This window comes from Rhinolophus sinicus, chromosome 2, assembly GCF_057876585.1.
Source record: "Rhinolophus sinicus isolate RSI-liver-muscle chromosome 2, RSI-T2T, whole genome shotgun sequence".
Taxonomy (NCBI): Eukaryota; Metazoa; Chordata; class Mammalia; order Chiroptera; family Rhinolophidae; genus Rhinolophus; species Rhinolophus sinicus.
Window position 1 is genome coordinate 185,496,609 of NC_142502.1, and position 16,551 is coordinate 185,513,159.

General features: G+C 45.5%; 2 protein-coding genes across 10 annotated transcripts in view; one reads left to right on the forward strand and one right to left on the reverse strand.

The window, feature by feature from the left end:
* Positions 1 to 30: 30 nt before the first annotated feature.
* On the forward strand, positions 31 to 8,948 carry ITGB1BP1 (integrin subunit beta 1 binding protein 1). Of its 6 annotated transcripts, XM_019755942.3 has the most exons (8): positions 41 to 197; positions 1,015 to 1,116; positions 2,592 to 2,694; positions 3,562 to 3,640; positions 5,567 to 5,703; positions 7,403 to 7,495; positions 8,043 to 8,192; positions 8,724 to 8,948. In XM_019755942.3, exons 3-8 carry the CDS (start codon positions 2,623 to 2,625, stop codon positions 8,793 to 8,795), a joined length of 603 nt encoding a protein of 200 aa, XP_019611501.1. In that variant the 5' UTR covers positions 41 to 197; positions 1,015 to 1,116; positions 2,592 to 2,622; the 3' UTR covers positions 8,796 to 8,948. The 6 variants fall into 6 exon arrangements, with proteins under 6 accessions (XP_019611505.1, XP_019611500.1, XP_019611501.1 ...); XM_019755941.3 differs by lacking the exon at positions 1,015 to 1,116 and having other exon boundaries at positions 40 to 197; XM_019755944.3 differs by lacking the exons at positions 41 to 197; positions 1,015 to 1,116 and adding an exon at positions 343 to 364.
* Positions 8,949 to 9,468: 520 nt separating this feature from the next.
* Positions 9,469 to 16,551, reverse strand: part of ASAP2 (ArfGAP with SH3 domain, ankyrin repeat and PH domain 2) — a 147,625-nt gene continuing 140,542 nt past the window's right edge. For 2 of the 4 annotated variants that reach the window (XM_074331669.2, XM_074331667.2), the window contains 4 exons: positions 14,772 to 14,821; positions 14,234 to 14,322; positions 13,732 to 13,854; positions 9,469 to 11,927 (listed from right to left, as the gene is read on the reverse strand). In XM_074331669.2, coding sequence (XP_074187770.2) covers positions 11,853 to 11,927; positions 13,732 to 13,854; positions 14,234 to 14,322; positions 14,772 to 14,821 — 337 coding nt within the window. In that variant the 3' untranslated portion in view covers positions 9,469 to 11,852. Of the gene's footprint in view, positions 11,928 to 13,731; positions 13,855 to 14,233; positions 14,326 to 14,771; positions 14,822 to 16,551 lie in introns of all 4 variants that reach the window. The other 2 variants (XM_074331668.2, XM_074331666.2) reach the window with 1 other exon arrangement.

A 16,551-nucleotide genomic window follows, 5' to 3' on the forward strand; every position in this document is an offset into this window, starting at 1 on the left:
GATCAAAAAACCTCAAGCGGGGTCAGGACTGCGCCTGCGCGAGTTCTCGGAGGCGGGGCCCGGCGGGCGGAGCCAGGGGGCCGGAAAAGCTGGCGCTGGAATTAGAACGGGAGTGGCTGTCGCGGCGCCGGGTGCTGCGGCGGTGGGTGTCTGACCTGGACCACAGACGACCTCAGGGATGGGTCAGCGGCTGTGAGGTGAGAGCTCGGCCCTCACCGCGTTGGGTTGAGTCTGGCCGGGAAAGCAGACCCCGAGGGCGGTGCCGGCAGGGAGGCCCGTGGTGGGGCGGATGGGTGGGGACGCGGGGCCACGGTCTCCACGGGGGGCCCGCCCTCCCTAGATCGGGAACCCAGGCCTCGAGGCGGTGAGTGATGGGCGGCGGGAGCAAAGGAGCGGCCCGGGTGCCCGATTCCTGTTTGGGCTGGGACTGCAGCTGCTGTGACGACAGTGACGTGTGTGGAGGGTCCCGTCGGAAGGGCGACGGGAGTGGGAGCAGCACGGGGCTGCTTCCCGTGCCCGACTCTGCTTTGTGGGGCGGTGAGGAGCACTCACTTCTTGTGCTGGCTCCTGTTGTTTCTTCACGGCTCCACCCCCGGTGCTGCCGCTGCACAGGGCAGCGGTTGTGTCTGTCTTGTTTACTGTCACCCTACGCATCTGCACGTGGCAGGCATAGCACAACCGTGAGCAGTACGTGGGAAGCAGTTTGGGTCTGGAAAGAGCTTTCGTGCCAGATCTGCCTAGATTCCAAACTTGGCCCCACCCATTATTAGCCTGGTGACTTCAGTGGGCAGCTTTGGCTGCCACATTTGAAAGGGGCTGTAATACTGCAACCTTGCTGGTCAAAGGTACATAGCACCTAGCACTGGGCGCCTTGGTAGGTGTTCAGTACATGGGAGTTGTTTTTTTGGATGTCGTCTCCCAAGAAAGTTCCCCAAGACATTAAGCATGTCTTCTGCCCGGCTGTGCCAGGCACTGGGTAGACAGAGCAATGACCGAGACCCTGCCTTTGAGCAGCTCACAGTTCAGAGTACACAAGTAGACAACAGCAGACTAATGCTACGAGGCTGTGGAGGTCCAAGGGAGGCTTTCTAGAAGACAAGCCTGGAGTCTTGACAGGTGAGTAGTTCAAAGGTGGGAGAGCATTCCCAGCAGAAAGAATGGTGGGAGCGAAGCATGGAAACGTGGAGCAGAGGACATGCTGAGAGAACCTGGAGCAGCTTTACATTCAGTAGAGAGTAATCGTGCAGCTGGTTGTGGAAGATGAGGCTGCAGAGGTAGGTAGAGCGGTCATGGAGCTTGCAGGCCCTGGCGGACGGAACGCTGTAACTTCTGTCTGTAACTTTGGGGAGTCAGTGAAAGATTTTAAGCAGGCTCGTGACTTCAGATTAGAGTTTTAATGAAAATTTAGCTGGAGCTCGGTGGTCAATTTAAAGTGGCAAGGAGTCCAGTTGGGACATAAAGTCCTTAAAATTGCATGCCAAACCCTGTGCATTTTTATGGGTTGAGGGTCCGCCGCTTTCTCAGATAATAAACAAGTAGGTATACACAGCAACAGTCTAGTGACGCTGCGGGGCCCGTTAGAGACATGGGTGAGACAGGTGGTACGGTATATTCAGTGGAACTTGGCAGTTGATTGGACGTGGGGCCTGGACCTTCATCAGGGACACTGTTTTTCTGAAAAGAATGGACTACATCAGAATGAAAGGAAATGGAGCGTGCAGACTGCTCTGTGGAACCTCTGAAGACCGTAAAATAGTATCTGTCCTATGTTAGCAGATTCCCTTGTTCCCTGTGTAGAATCCAATCTTTTGGAAAAACCTATTAGGTTGTTTTACTCATAAATCCTTCTGAAAGATGGGTCACAGTTTCCATCTGTAAAATGCAGATTATAACCTACCTTCTTTAAGCTCCTGGAAGCTGAGGGCCTAGCTCCCCCCCCCCCACCCCCCATCGTATTTGGCACAGATAAGACTCTTAGAAAAAACATCTGGAGCAAACGGATGTGTCACCATGTTGCTGTGAGGATAAAATGAGACAATGAATGAGATGCTCCTGTTTCCAAGGCATTTATTATTGCTTTAAAAAGATGTTCTGTTAGACTGACTCTGGGAACCTGTGCCTCCTTCCTCAGCCTTACTGGAGTGACGAGGTGAGAGCTAGCACCTAGCAGTGTTTTTATGTCAGCTTTTACCTAAAGCTAGTCAGCACTTCAAGAAAAATTCACATTTCTGAGAGGTACGTATGTCTTCTAAGCCCTGCCATTTTCAGAATGTGAACCTGAGACAGTAACTAAAGACACTTGAATATTTCGAGAACTAGATGACATATGTCTGCTACTTCTGAGGACAATGCTTTTTACACTTCTAGATATGATAAGGGTTCTGCCCTTTTGGTTCTTTGTGCTAGATTTTTATAATTTAAAGAGAATGAGAAAAAGAATAGTATCCAAATTTTGTGGTCAAAGGAAAATATTTATATTTTAAGAGGGTACACCAGGGAACTGGAAGGAATTGATGATTTTATTCCTATTATGCATAAAGTGATTTAAAGTTGCTTTTCTGGGTATAACTAAACACCATCTGTTTTTCTAGGGAGCTCTTCTGGACCAAGCTATGGTGAAAAATGTTTCGGAAAGGCAAAAAACGACACAGTAGTAGCAGTTCCCAAAGTAGTGAAATCAGTACGAAGAGCAAGGTAAGGGGATGGAATTGGGAAGAGAATCATAAAGAGGGAGAATTTTGTTTCTTCTAACTGACACTGCATAAAGGACACTAACCATGGCAGACCTGCTGACATTCTTCAAACTAGGTGTGTTTTAGCATTCATTTCTTGCTCTAGAGACACATTCAGTGCTAGATTCAGTTTTCTTTGTTTTAGTGGATGCTTTGAAATTCTTAAATTCACTAACCTAGGCGGGACAGGACCTATCTATGAATGGGCTCATTGAAACACACACTAATTTTGCAATTTTTCACCTGCTAGAAATTGCATGCAGTTAAAGGGCTGAATCACTTGAATTCCCAGGTTTGTGATGTGCTTGCATAAGTTTAATTCTACACTAACATGTAGGAGGCTTTGTTGGTTTTTCTTTGCAATTCACGTCGATAGTTACACTCTGGTCTGCCCGTCAGCCTCTGTGTTTACTGCTGCAGGCCAGGTACTGGTCGGAATAATTGCAGAAGCACTGGGGTGAGAATCAGGAGACCTGGCTTAGAGATCTGGGGTATTCACTAGAGGTAACCTTGGGAAAATCACTGCACGTCTCTGCATCTGTCTGCTCATTTATTAAACAGCGTAACACTCCCTGCCTGCTTTCTGCACAGGGTTCTGTGGAGATCATGTGAAAGCAAGGTGTAGATTTTCACATACGATATAAGTATCAGGAGACAGAGATACTGCCTTTGGTTCAGACTGGGGATGTTGGCACCACATTCATCCAGTACTGTTACGGGAAGAGCGGTTGGGATTAAATGTGTGGCTTCATCTATAGTAAGTCATTTGAATGTTTGGTAGAGAACTTGCGAGAGGACAGTGCTGCTAATTATGTCTGTTATTTCTCAGTCTGTAGATTCCAGCCTTGGGGGGCTTTCTCGATCCAGCACTGTGGCCAGCCTTGATACAGATTCCACCAAAAGCTCAGGTATGCAGAGGTTGATCGTTTCTCATTTAAGGCTTTTAACAGATGTTTTACCAGGGTGGTACAGCTCTTCAGACATCATACCGAGTTCTTGTGTAGTTGGCTTTTCTTTCTTTTTTTTTTTTTTAAATTCATGTTTCAGTGAGCAGAATTACATCAAGATTTTTTTATTTTATTTTATTGGGGAAGGGGGACAGGACTTGATTGGGGAACAGTGTGTACTTCCAGGACTTTTTTTCCAAGTCAACTTGTTGTCCTTTCAATCTTAGTTGTGGAGGCTGCCGTTCCGCTTCAAGTTGTTGTCCTTTCAGTCTTAGTTGTGGAGGGCGCAGCTCAGCACCAGGTCCAGTGTCCAGTTGCCATTGCTAGTTGCAGGGGGCACAGCCCACTATTCCTTGCGGGAGTCGAACCTGCAGCCTTGTGGTTGAGAGGACACGCTCCAACCAACTGAGCCATCCGGGAGCTCAGTGGCAGCTCAGCTCAAGGTGCCATGTTCAATTTTTTAGTTGCAGGGGGCACAGCCCACCATCCCTTGCGGGAATCGAGGAATTGAACTGGCAACCTTGTGGTTGAGAGCCCACTGGCCCATGTGGAAATCGAACCGGCAGCCTTCAGAGTTAGGAGCATGGAGCTCTAACCATCTGAGCCACCGGGCCAGCCCTGGCTTTTCTTTCTTGCCTAGTCTTTTTGACAAGAGTTCAGAAATGGCCCCAAATCTGGTGGAATGCTGGTTGGGGGTATGGAGTGGTTGGTGAAAGCCATGACCTTGGAGGTTGGCTAGGGCAGGTGGACAAATGGCTTTGAACGGGTCTGGGAGCAAAAACATGTGGAAAACATCGTGGTAACAATTTAGAAGTTTCAAAATAGCTTTTTAAGCAATAAGGTGGCAGAGCGTGAATTCTGTTGGAACTGTATTGTTCATGGGGTGTAGAACAATGTCTTGCTGATGTAAAGGATTAAGGAGCCATTTACCCAGAGATACACCAGCTTGGAAACATCAGGAGCACGTGGTAATTATGGGTAGCATCTGTCACAGACACTTGAAAACATTTAGGCAGCCACCGGAATAAGTAGCTCTTTAGGAATTAAAAGGTGGCTTCTAACCCACCTATCAGCTAGTGTCAACTGGAAATATACTACATTCATTTTCTTGTCTAAAATCCTTCCACTGTTCCTTTTAGGATTATAGACTAGTCAGTCTGAAAAAAGTGATAGGAGGCGGGAGAGAAGCATATGATATAAAAGAGAGAACAGCAGGCATAAGGCCGATTAAGCTTTACTTCCAGGTGACTTTAGAATATTAAAAATATGGCTGGGCATCTTTTTACTACATAAACATCACCTAGAAGTCATCACATAGTATTCCCTTGCTATGGTCGATGCCGTAAATATTTTGTGGTGATTCTGTATTGTATTGACTAGATTTTATCGCTCACTCGCGGTTCTCCAACCTGTTACCATCATTAGGTTAAGGAAGTCCCTGCCCAGCATTACTCCTTTGACATTAAAAAAAATTGTCCAGTCTTTTCTGAGTGAATGGTAGTTAGATCAGGGTTCCTGAATGAGAAGAGAGTTGAACGTTAACATGATAAAGAAGGAGAAGAAACCGAAGTATTTAATGTCATTATGCATTTTAAAGGTACTCAGTCACTAGCTAGTTGACATTTTATTTTTGTTTTGACATGATGGTAATAATTTATTCCTATTTAGTTTTATATTTAGCATATTGTGAGTCACTGAGGAAAAGGTATATGAAACTTGAAGTTCATTCCCATTACATCAAAAAATTTTGGATTTTAAGAGAATTTTATTTTTGTTACAGGTTAAGTTCTGACACAGTCTTTCCTGCTTGGGAAGGGATTGAGGATACCCTGTAATGCAGCTATGTCTCTTGAAGTCTTACTGTTATCCTTTTTATTTCACCTTTAGGACAAAGCAACAATAATTCAGATACCTGTGCTGAATTTCGAATAAAATATGTTGGTGCCATTGAGAAACTGAAACTCTCGGAGGGAAAAAATCTCGAAGGGCCACTAGACCTGATAAATTACATAGATGTTGCCCAGGTAAAAAAAAAAAATTTCACTTTTGTAAGATTCTGAAGAGTAAACGCATGGCTTTGGAGAAAGACGTGTTCCTCCAGGCCTTCTGTCTTATCCTGAAGCCATGCTTTGTCACTGGTGTTGAGCGCCGTGGTCACAGGAGGTGAAAGGTGCTGTGGAGACTGAGTCCCGTGGGAGCAGAGACACAGCTCCTCCCTCAGACAGTCCTTTTTCTGGGTCTGTTTAAATGAGGAGCTGAGTGCAGTGACTGGTTACACACCCTAGCTGTGTCTTTAAAACAGTCTGGAAAACCTTGCCGTATCCCCATTGAACTATTTTTAGCTCTGAATAACCGAGTTCCTGGTGGCATTGACCTAACATACCTGTTTATTCACACTGTTTCCAACCAGAATTGTGGTGAGGTGGGTTTCAAAAATAGATCTGGGTCAAGAAAATAGTAAATGGAATTGCATGTCTGTGTTCGTGAACAAAGGGACATTAAAGCAATGGGCTGATTCCCTGATCAGGTCATAGTATCGGTTATACTTAAGAAGGTATGTTCTCTGAAATCTCGGAGAATGGGATCATTAAATATCATGGTTGTAACTCGTGAAAGGAGGTCTCTTCTGTCTGAGAGGAAATCAGCCAATCTGATTTGCCGTTTAACACAACTCTCGGTGGTGGGGACTAATACAATTCGTGTCCTAGCATTTAGTTTGGAACATAGTCATTCCAACAACGTGCCAGCAGCAGCTAATCTAAGTGTAAAGTATTATGCTGGAAGATTGGTAATGTTTCCCCAAAGTACACTGGGGTTATTTTCATTCTCATTAGGACTGCTAAATGTCTCCTGTCACCATAGCAATCGGGCTTGTCAACATTCATTGACAATAGCGCTACTATTATCCCATTTTTTGATTCCTGAAATGGCTTTACACTGTGAGAGGTAATTAGCCAGAGGTTAGCATGGCATTGTGAGGACGCCAGAATTAAGGTAGGTGGACATGGCGCATTTACCATCATCTCTTTAAGTAGGCGAACGGTCCCACAAAAACGTTGGCAGTGAGAACATCTACTGGATGCCAACAGCATCTTATTTTAGAGAAGACAGGTTAGGCGGGAGTATCCTGATTTAGGAGATGAACTGGATAACCTGTCAGGGAAACCATCCGGTATCATCTGCTGTTTTGTTTCTGAATAGCTCTAAGTACTGAACAATGTTTGAGAGCAGAGTAACCATTCCTCACGCAGTGCTTACTGGCTGACAGGGCCACGGGGATAACCAGACACATCAAACACCTGGGTGGATATAAAATGGCTGAGAAAAATGGGTCCTGCGGCCATGTGTCCCCATCGTTTTGTGTGGGGACATTAGTATAAGCTTTGAGTGTTTAAAGACCTTTATTTTTCTAATGTAAATATTTAAACTTTGCTGGGATCTGTGAGAAGCATCTAGTTTGTAATTAGGGTTAATCCCAGACAAAGGGATAGAAAATAACACCTGGAGTCCATTGGTCAGAGTTTTGCTCAGATTGGTTGACTATAAAAAAAAAGGGGGGGGGGAATTTTTCTGCCTCATTGGAGAGAAATTCTTGCTGGGCTATTGTGTTCCACATTCTTTAAAGGTTTTGGGTTTGTGATAGCTAGATACTAAAATTGACTAAATCAGACTTAATTTAACTATTTTTAAATGTATGTCATGTAATTTATTTTTACTTTAAAGCAAGATGGAAAGTTGCCTTTCGTTCCTCTGGAGGAAGAATTTATTATGGGAGTTTCTAAGTATGGTATAAAAGTGTCAACATCAGATCAGTATGTAAGTAATTGAGTTTATTAAGGAAAAAAATGTGTTTTAGGTTTTGGGGAGTTAAGGACCCACTTGCAGTTAGGTCTGGTCCTGTTTGCAGAGTGGTGGGTTTGTAAACATTCCTGGCAGCTGGTCTTAAAAGTGACCCGTTTCTTCTGGTGGATGAACAGGAGCGTCCCTTTGCTTCTCCTTGTGTGGTAGGGCCCAGGCCAACACCCCAGTGCTAGCCCACAATGCATTTTAACTTAGGACACCATTGCCAGTTCAGAGCACCTGTCAGCTTGCAAGCTGGGCATGGAGAACTGGATTGTGAACTCAGACCATCTTACTCCTGTCTTTCTGGAATTTAAGTAGCAAGATGTAATCCCAGAGGCAAAGGGCTCCATAACTGAGCACATTGGAATGTCCCTTTGGGTGAAAAACCTATAAAACTTTCTCCCAGATCCAGAGATATACTGTTTAAAGCCTCCCAATAAATTCTGCATGGGAAAATCTGTTATGAGAATGGAGATATATGCAAAACAGTCCCAATCTTTCTTTTTCTTGACTTCTGCAGGCTGTTTTACATAGGCACGCTCTGTATTTAATCATCCGGATGGTGTGTTATGATGATGGTCTGGGGGCAGGAAGAAGCTTACTGGCTCTGAAGACCACAGACGCAAGCAACGAAGAATACAGCCTGTGGGTTTATCAGTGCAACAGCCTGGTGAGGTTTAAATCATCCTGGTTAGGTTTCCTCATCGAATGAAGCAGCAAAACCGGGGACTATTTGGTCTTTTCAAAGGCCGAAGAGATGCTTTCCACTGTATTTCATACCTGGCATAACATAATGAAAGAGCTGGAGACCAGCCAGCTGTCCAGACCTACTGTAGGCTGTGAATGGTTTCTTGGGCCAGGGGCAGCACTCATGTGTAAGCATCACAAGGTTCAAGGGGAACACAAAGCAGGGAGGGAAAGTGGTGTGTCCCCCTGGGGCCCTTCTGCACATTCTTCTGACTTGTGGGTCCTTCCCCAAGGCTGCATTCCTGTGTCCCCACACACATAGTCCTCCAAAGGCACGCGGGAATGAAGCCCGCGGGGCGTGCTGGGAACAGGCAGGCTGTCCAGGGCTTTCCAAAGCTCCTGGTGTGTGAATTTAGCAGACGTGTTAAGAGGGTCAGATTTATGCCTTTGCTGGGCAGAGGAAGTTCAGGAAGAGACTGATGAACTTTCTGACTGTCCCTTTACACTTCTCTAGGAACAAGCACAAACTATCTGCAAAGTCTTAGCCACCGCTTTTGACTCTGTGTTGACATCTGACAAGTCTTGAATTCTGCAATCAAGTGGAAGCTGACCTCATGTGAAGTTCAACTGTTTTCTATGGTTCTGTTTTCAATTTGCGATGTTTGAAAACTATGATGAAAATATGAAGTGATCCCTTGCTGTAGGTTTTCTGAAGAAAATATAATATATAAAATACCAATCATTTGTTTTTCTATTAAAATGTCTTATTAACAGCGAGGTAACTCTCAATGAGGTTATATACTACTGGGACTAAAAAACCTCATTGGTCACTTTCAAACACAAATGAGCTTAACCTCTTTAAGTGTCACAGAAGGGCTCTCAGTGATTAATAACCACCGAGAACTTTCTGAGGAAGGCGAATGCAGTCTGCTCTGTAGCACTTCCCAGGGACGTGGTCTCTGGCTTGGAGCTCTGGTCAGGCAGAGGCCTGGCCTGGGGACCTGGGTCATGCTGGTTTAGAACAGTGACACTGCCAACTCAAGACACTAAAAGTAAAACTTTAAACTGTATTGTCAGGATGACATGCTAGTAAACCATAATATTTATCTCAGGTTTAAGAGAACCTTAAAAGATTACTGCTCATGTTAAAAGTCATAGTAGTTAAAGAATCTCATGTACAGTAGTCTAGTGTATTTTTTTTAAAGGACTTTTTAATATACGACGCTTGAAGGATTAAAAACATTAAAAAGAATGCCACGTCCATTTAAAAGTATTTTATTTTTTTCTAGTCAAATGACTAGTTAACAAGAAGAGTAGACTTATTAAACATGCTCTAATTATAAATCACTGCATTAAGGACAATGAAAATAGGAATTGATTTTGGTTATACAATATATACAGCTGAGCGGCAACTAGACCAAAGTAATCAAGTGAATGAATTGAATATCATACATCTCAGATAGCATTACAAGCTGCATATCATGTCACCCACGCCTAGCAGATCATACAGTAACTGTCAGTCTGCGCACATATTTCTGAGTTGTCATTCCTAGAAGTCAGATCTGATGGAAATGGCATGTAAAATGCCAGAATCCTGCAGCTAAGTTCATGAAACATAAACTTGAAATATAAATAGATATCTACAATGTTTTCCTTTCTCTCAGTTGCTCTCTTTTTATTTTAATTTGCAAATAACTAGGAAAAGATATTAGCAGGGAAGTTAATATAATTTCTCCTCTGGCAAGAGTCCTATTAATTACTGCACAATAGCACCACCAAATTGTAGACTGGAAAAATATTTCCTAGATATTTATGTACCAGTGAACCTGATAGATTTGTTTGGGAGTGGTGTTCAAATGTTGATATGAATCAACTTTAATTCCTTATGTAGCTGGCACCAAGTAGTCAAAAGGCTGATTATAAGTTACAGATGTGGGAGGATTGTGTTAAAATATACATAAGTGCACCGTGCAAAATACATCTGTTTACTTTCTTAAGTCTATGAGAGAATTAACTAAATGAAGAGTTCAAACAACAGAAATGAACAATTAGTGAAAATGGATGTAGTGCTTTAAAAAAAAGACTTTAATTACAGATGTCTACCCGGAACTTTGAAAGGCAAAAAGCAGTTGCCATACAACATAAAACATTCCAGTTTGTTCAGTCTTCTTTATAATAGCAAAAAAAAAAAAAAAAAAAAAAAATACAATGCAATTAAAACAAAAACAAAAACTCTACATTTACTAGAGTCTTGCATAATAAAGACAGGCTGCTTCAATCAAATGTACCATCATAACAAATGCAATAAAAAGCATCATCGCCTCACTTTCCAAGCCTATACTTAAATTTATTCCTTTACTTTTGGTAAAAATCCAAGTGAATGTTATATGCCTATTTATTATCAGAGAATGCCAACATTTCCAATATTCCTCCTATGTACTTAGGCTCACAATGACTAAATAGAGGTATGACAGTCAAGTTCATGAAACTAAGGAATTTCACTTTTATCACATACAACCTAATCCCCCAGCCCTAGTAGCTGAAGTTTAAGAATGACAGGATGGACATCAACAGTAAAGCTGGATGTTCTGGAGGTATTACCTGGGACCTACAGATTTCTGATATGCTCTTGATTACAAACAAATGGACAGATTAAAGTTTAAGACAGTGTAACTACCATTCCTGTTGGTATATTATATAAATACAACACGCTAAAGTGAGCAAACATTCTCATGAGCTAGAAAGGGGAGGCAGTGGTACCTACACTCAACAGGAAATAGCACATAGGTGGTAATAAGCGGGGGCTGCACCAGGGTTCTTATCTGTGTGATGAAGTTCAAGAAGGCAAACTCCAAAACACCTAAAGCATACAAACGAGTTTAAAGAACTGCTTTGCAATCCATCATCCTTAGTTTTTAACCAAATTCAGGAAATACAGTTTTATATAACCTGGAACTGAATTAACTGCTATTTTACCGTATGACCTAGTAAACTATTGGTAGTTTTGTTAGGTAGGATTGTTCACAATAGGTTATACACACATGCAGAATACAATGATAGTTGCAACCTCACAAATTAGGGTTGGAAAGTACAATGCTAATGTGTAAATTTCCAAATTGCTTTAAATAAATGTTGGGTGGATTTGAAAGGAAATCTTTAAAGATAGCTTCTTAAAAAAATGCCTTGAATGGGGAACTGATAGCATTTTATCTCAAAAGTCCAGGCTGTTCAGGGACTTGTGAAGCAACACTTGACTGGCTCCCTAAAACAATAATGACGCTAAGGGTCACCAACTTCAGAAATGGGCCAAGGGACGCAGGAAGAATTTCTATGCAATACTCATGTTACTCGGTTTACCTAATTCTGCAGATTCAAGATCTTGATTATGTGGTTAAAATAACTTTGCAGTTCACCCTTTAGGAAATTCTTTTTTTCCCAATGAAAGTATAGTAATGTTTCATGAAAATCACAAATTATAAAAACAATTCTCTTATCTATATAAATTGCCTTTGAGTTTTAAAAACAGAACAGTGGCATTAGAGAAAGTGGGCTACCGTGCAATCCACGAAACTGGTTATTTGGCAAGAGTCTGGGTTCCCATAACGAAACAGGAACGTAACCACCGTTAAGTGTCAGTAGCAATTTAGTCAGCAATAAAGTGCACAAAAGATACAGGAAAGGCTCCTTTGCGACTGGGATCTCCATCAATGTGGCCAATCTGAAATGAACAGAAGTTTAGGTTGTTATAAAAATTCTGTATGTTGGAAACTTTAAAGGGCATTGTAGCATTTGGAGAAAAAAAAGAAATCCCTTCTGAGAATCACTTGGGTAAAACATCTGAACTGTTTTTCCTTCTTTGTCTCACTCCTGTTTCAAACAGCGTGGCCTTCTCGGTAAGGAGCTCCTAGTTCAGGTGCGTCAGGGGTGTGCACGGCACACCTACCACTGAGGTTGGCAGCCTTGGGGGAGACACAACAGCTAGCTGACCATCACCCCCCACTTGCCTTGTTTTTTAATGGATAAAGAAACTGAGTGTCAGAAGTTGGTGAGCTGCAAAGTCACAGAAAGTGGCAAATTTGATGTGGCCCCACTTATATGAAGTCAAGCATTTATGAAGACTTCAATAAATCCATTTATTTTGGCTCTGGGTAAATTACATACATTTACATAAAAACTATGTAAATCATCATGTATCAGCTCAACAATGTAGATAAAGTCTAAAAGAAAATCGCTGAAATATAAATGCTTTTGCGGGGAGGGAGGGCTGAGATTATGGGCAGTGTTTACTTTCTTTATACCTTTATTTCAACAGGTGTGAAATGAACGAGTAATTTCCAGATGCCTAAGGCTGTTGTCAGGCTGGTACCCCATCCTACGGGGGGTTGTGTGCAGGCAGGAAAGCAAGACCTGCTTCAGATTGAGGTGTGAGGGTAGTAGGAAGAGGTCAAAGTTTAGGTCCTCACACGGCCCTCAGTCCTCATCCAGCTGGACACACAGCAGGAGCTGGGTAAGCAGAGGCCCAACGAGCTGGACAGAACCAGGGAGCTCTGGACCAACACACACCTTAATCCCTCAAAGAGGAAGGGGCCACAGAAGATGCCGGAAACAGTTGTGCCTGAGGCAGTGGGGCCAGGCCGAGTTCACAGAGCCCAAGGAGACGGAGGGCTCAGGGCTCACACAGGTGCGCTTTCCTAGGGGTGCCGACTAAGTCCCACTCAGCAAAGCAGTGTGATTCCCACCAGTCCTGTTTGCATCTCACAACCATGAACGATCTGGTGTCCGAGCCAAGTCTACAGAGCGCGCGGGGCCTTGGTGTCTGCTGCAGGGCAGACACTGCCAGATGCTCTGTGTTCACATTTCATGCAACTTACTTAATCCTACCACCCTCATTTGCTAAGGGCCGCCTCTCCTTGGGGGCCTGCTGTATAATCTACCCCAGCGCAGTCTGCAGTGACAGCCTTTCACAGGTGAGGTGGCTAAGGCTTAGTGACATAAGCAACTTGCCCAAGTCACCCAGCCCGAAGGTGCTGAGTCTGAACTCTTAAGGCCATCAGGGAAGCGCCATGTTCACCCCACCTGGACGCCACAGCTCATTTCTGGACCAAGACCGACACCTGGGGACTGTGCCCTTGAGCTCAGGTCTCTCTACATGCCTCGCTGCACCAAACCGACAACGCTCAGGGGTGGTCCCCTCGAGAAACTCAAGGCTTCAAACTCAGGGGCCTTATTTCAGACCATCAGGTGTTCTCTGCAAACTGCAGCCCAAGTGGCCGGCCCGCCCTAATGAGGGAGGGCCTCAGCGGGAGGTCAGTCAGGGCCACTCAGAAGTGGGTGTACAGGGAATAGACACCGAGGCCAGCAAGGGGCACAGCGGCCAGCAGACCGAGGACATGGGCAGAGGGCATCGCCTGGGAAGAGGCCTCAGGCCAGGTGGGTAGAGACTCATCCCCCTCCTCCTGGGCCCGGACCCCGACTCACCCACCACTCGTCCCCCCTCCGCCTGGGCCCGGACCCCGACTCACCCACCACTCTTGGTCCTCCTCCCCATCCACGATGATCACGTCCCCCTCAGAGAACGTCAGCTCGTCTGGGTTGTCAGCCACGCAGTTGTAGAGGGCTTTAACCCGCTTCGGCTTCAGCTTGGTCTGCGTGGAGGGGAGGAGGGGGCAGAGGTTAGCGTGGCAGGGGGACACCAGCTCCTGGGCAGAGACCTGGACCCGGGGTCCTGATGGCAGGACACCTCACGGGTGTCCAGATGGGGTGGCTCAGTGGAGCTCAGGGGCTCGGGGACTTCCAGGACGCCACAAGAGAAAAGGGAAGAGACTAGCCGAGTGGAGAGCTGGAAACGTGGCAGCCTGTGGCTGGTGTGCGCAAACTGTCAGTCTGAGACCTACGGGGAGAGGCCCAAGCCACCGCTGGCAAGTTCTGGGTTGCATCCCGCGCAGATCCGTCCTGGGCACCCAGGAAGAGGCTACCCCAGCGCCCAACCAGGGGAAGAGGGAACAGGAGAGCTTGTCCACTTACTGTCTGTGATTTCCTGGGCATGGGCGCTGGGGGCTGCATGGCCGCGGTGTTGGACAGAGGACCCAGAGCTTCTGTTCCCGAGAGATCCACTGCTTTAAGACCAAAACGAATCAACTCACCATACGCCCCTTTAGTCACAACCATAAGATACAAACAACTAATATAAATATCCTGAGGTTTTTCTGAGGTATCATCCCCAAGGGTCAAAGAACCTTGTGATTTCTAGGCAAACTTGGTACAGTGTGCAAGTGTCACAGAGACAGATGTGGCTACCTCCAGTGTTGCAGACAGATGTGGCCACCTCCTGCACAGACTTCTAGATCCCCGCCAAAAGGCCCATCCCGCCCCACCCCCGTCAGCAGAAGGGGACGGAACTGCAAGGTACAGTGCAGAGAAGACCCAGGCACAGGAGCTTAGAGGCTCCGCCGAGGGCACAGCTGGGCCCTGACACAGGGCTGCCACACTGGGCTGGAAATACCCCCCCTTTGCCTCCACTAACCATGTGGAAATAGAGCCCAGTTCCAAGTGAAATAATTACCAGGTCCTCTTGGCTGGCTTTTGTTGACCAGTGGGCTTGTCTTGTCAGTCCTACAAAAAAAGGGAAAACAGATTTCTGATCCGAGGCTTGAAAGGCATGTTACCTGCCCCTACACCTCACCCCCTTTTATAAAGGAACTGTGTTCAAGTTGAAAATGGGTGAGTTGATTTTATCAAGTTATTCAACTACCATTTTTTTGTTTTGGAAAAAGAATGAGAGGCTCAAAGGACAGTGCCTGATGCAAGGTCCTAATCCTAAAACCAGAGCGCTTTCCAAATCGCTCCTTTCTGTGTAGGCCTGCGGGTGATGACCAGGTCTGGGCAGGAAGCTGGCCGCTGGCCACCTGCTCTATCCCCACTCTGCTTAGTGCTTTCCCCGCATGGGCCTGGCTCTCCTAAGGGCGGGGCTGAATCCATCCCAGGGCGCTGAGGGCTCTGCCAGGACCTGTTCAGGCACCAGTGTTAGCGTCATCCATGCCTCTCCCCTCTGTGGTCCCTGCTGCCTCTTAACTGATGTGGCTGACCTTGGCTCCGGCCCCACCCGTGAGGCTCCCGGCCCAGCACACAGGAATCAGTGAACTCAGATTTGCCACCTAGTGGGCCTGGATAAATGGATTTCTCTGTGTCGGCACTTTCACCTGCAAAATGTGACACCAGTTCTGTCAAGATAAGGATGAACAACAGACTGTCTACGGTGAGCCGAGAGGAGCGTACCTGCTGGTCCTACTGCACCCAGCACGGAGCCAGGCACACAATGGGGACTTAATACGTGACAGGGAGGGGTTGGAGGGCAGAACCAAGGGACGAAATCTTTTCACTGCAGCCTCACTTCCGGTGGAACATTCTCTTTGCTGCTCTGAATGAACCCAGTCTGGGGCCTTCGTTCCAGCTTCAGAGAGAAGGTGAAAAAAACGTAACACGGATTTTGCTCATATTTCCCAGGAACTCAGAAAGCATAGCAAGTGAAGGCCCCGCCAGTATGACCAGTGCTGTCATTTGATTTCCATCAGTGTAGAGACAGAAATCGTCATGTTGATGCTGCTGATCCCTTCGCCTCCAGCAAACTACAAAATGTTCCCAGGGAAGGCCTGATCCTCTGAGACACAAACTTCTCCTTTAAAGGGCCAGAGCATAAATTTTTTAGGCCTGCTGGGTTATACGGTCTCTGTCACAACTACTGGACGCTGCCATCGTAGCAAACAAATGGGTGTGGCTGTGTTCCAGTAACACTTTACTTATGGGCACTGAAATCTGAATTTTATATAACTTTAATGTGCCACGAAATATTTTTCTTTTGTTTTTTTCCCAACCATTTAAAAGCTATAAAAACCATTCTTAGCTCGCAAGCCATACAAAAACAGGTGGCGGGGCTGTATCGGGCCCTACCGATGTCGTCTGCCAACTCCTGCTCTAAGAAAACAAAAGTGAAAATCTGGATTTATTCGCAGGATACAATCAGTGGGGTGGGGTGCTCTCTTTACAAAGACAATGCACCAGTGTATTCCTTTAAAAACAGAACTCCGCTGGGCAGTGACAACATGGCGCCCTCCACCCAGATTTGTCATGGAGGTATTGGGGTAGCACCTGCTTTGCCTCCTCCCCAGCTTTCCTTTCAGGCAGATGAGGTGAGAGAAAATGATTCCATGAAACAGGTAAAACCAGGTAAGACTGTTAGAGGAAACATCCAGCAAGGCAGACGAGAGGCTCAGGCAATGGGAAGGAAGGTGCCCAAGACCTTGCACTTGGCAGCCAACGTCCACTGTTCTTTCTCCGAGTTCCCT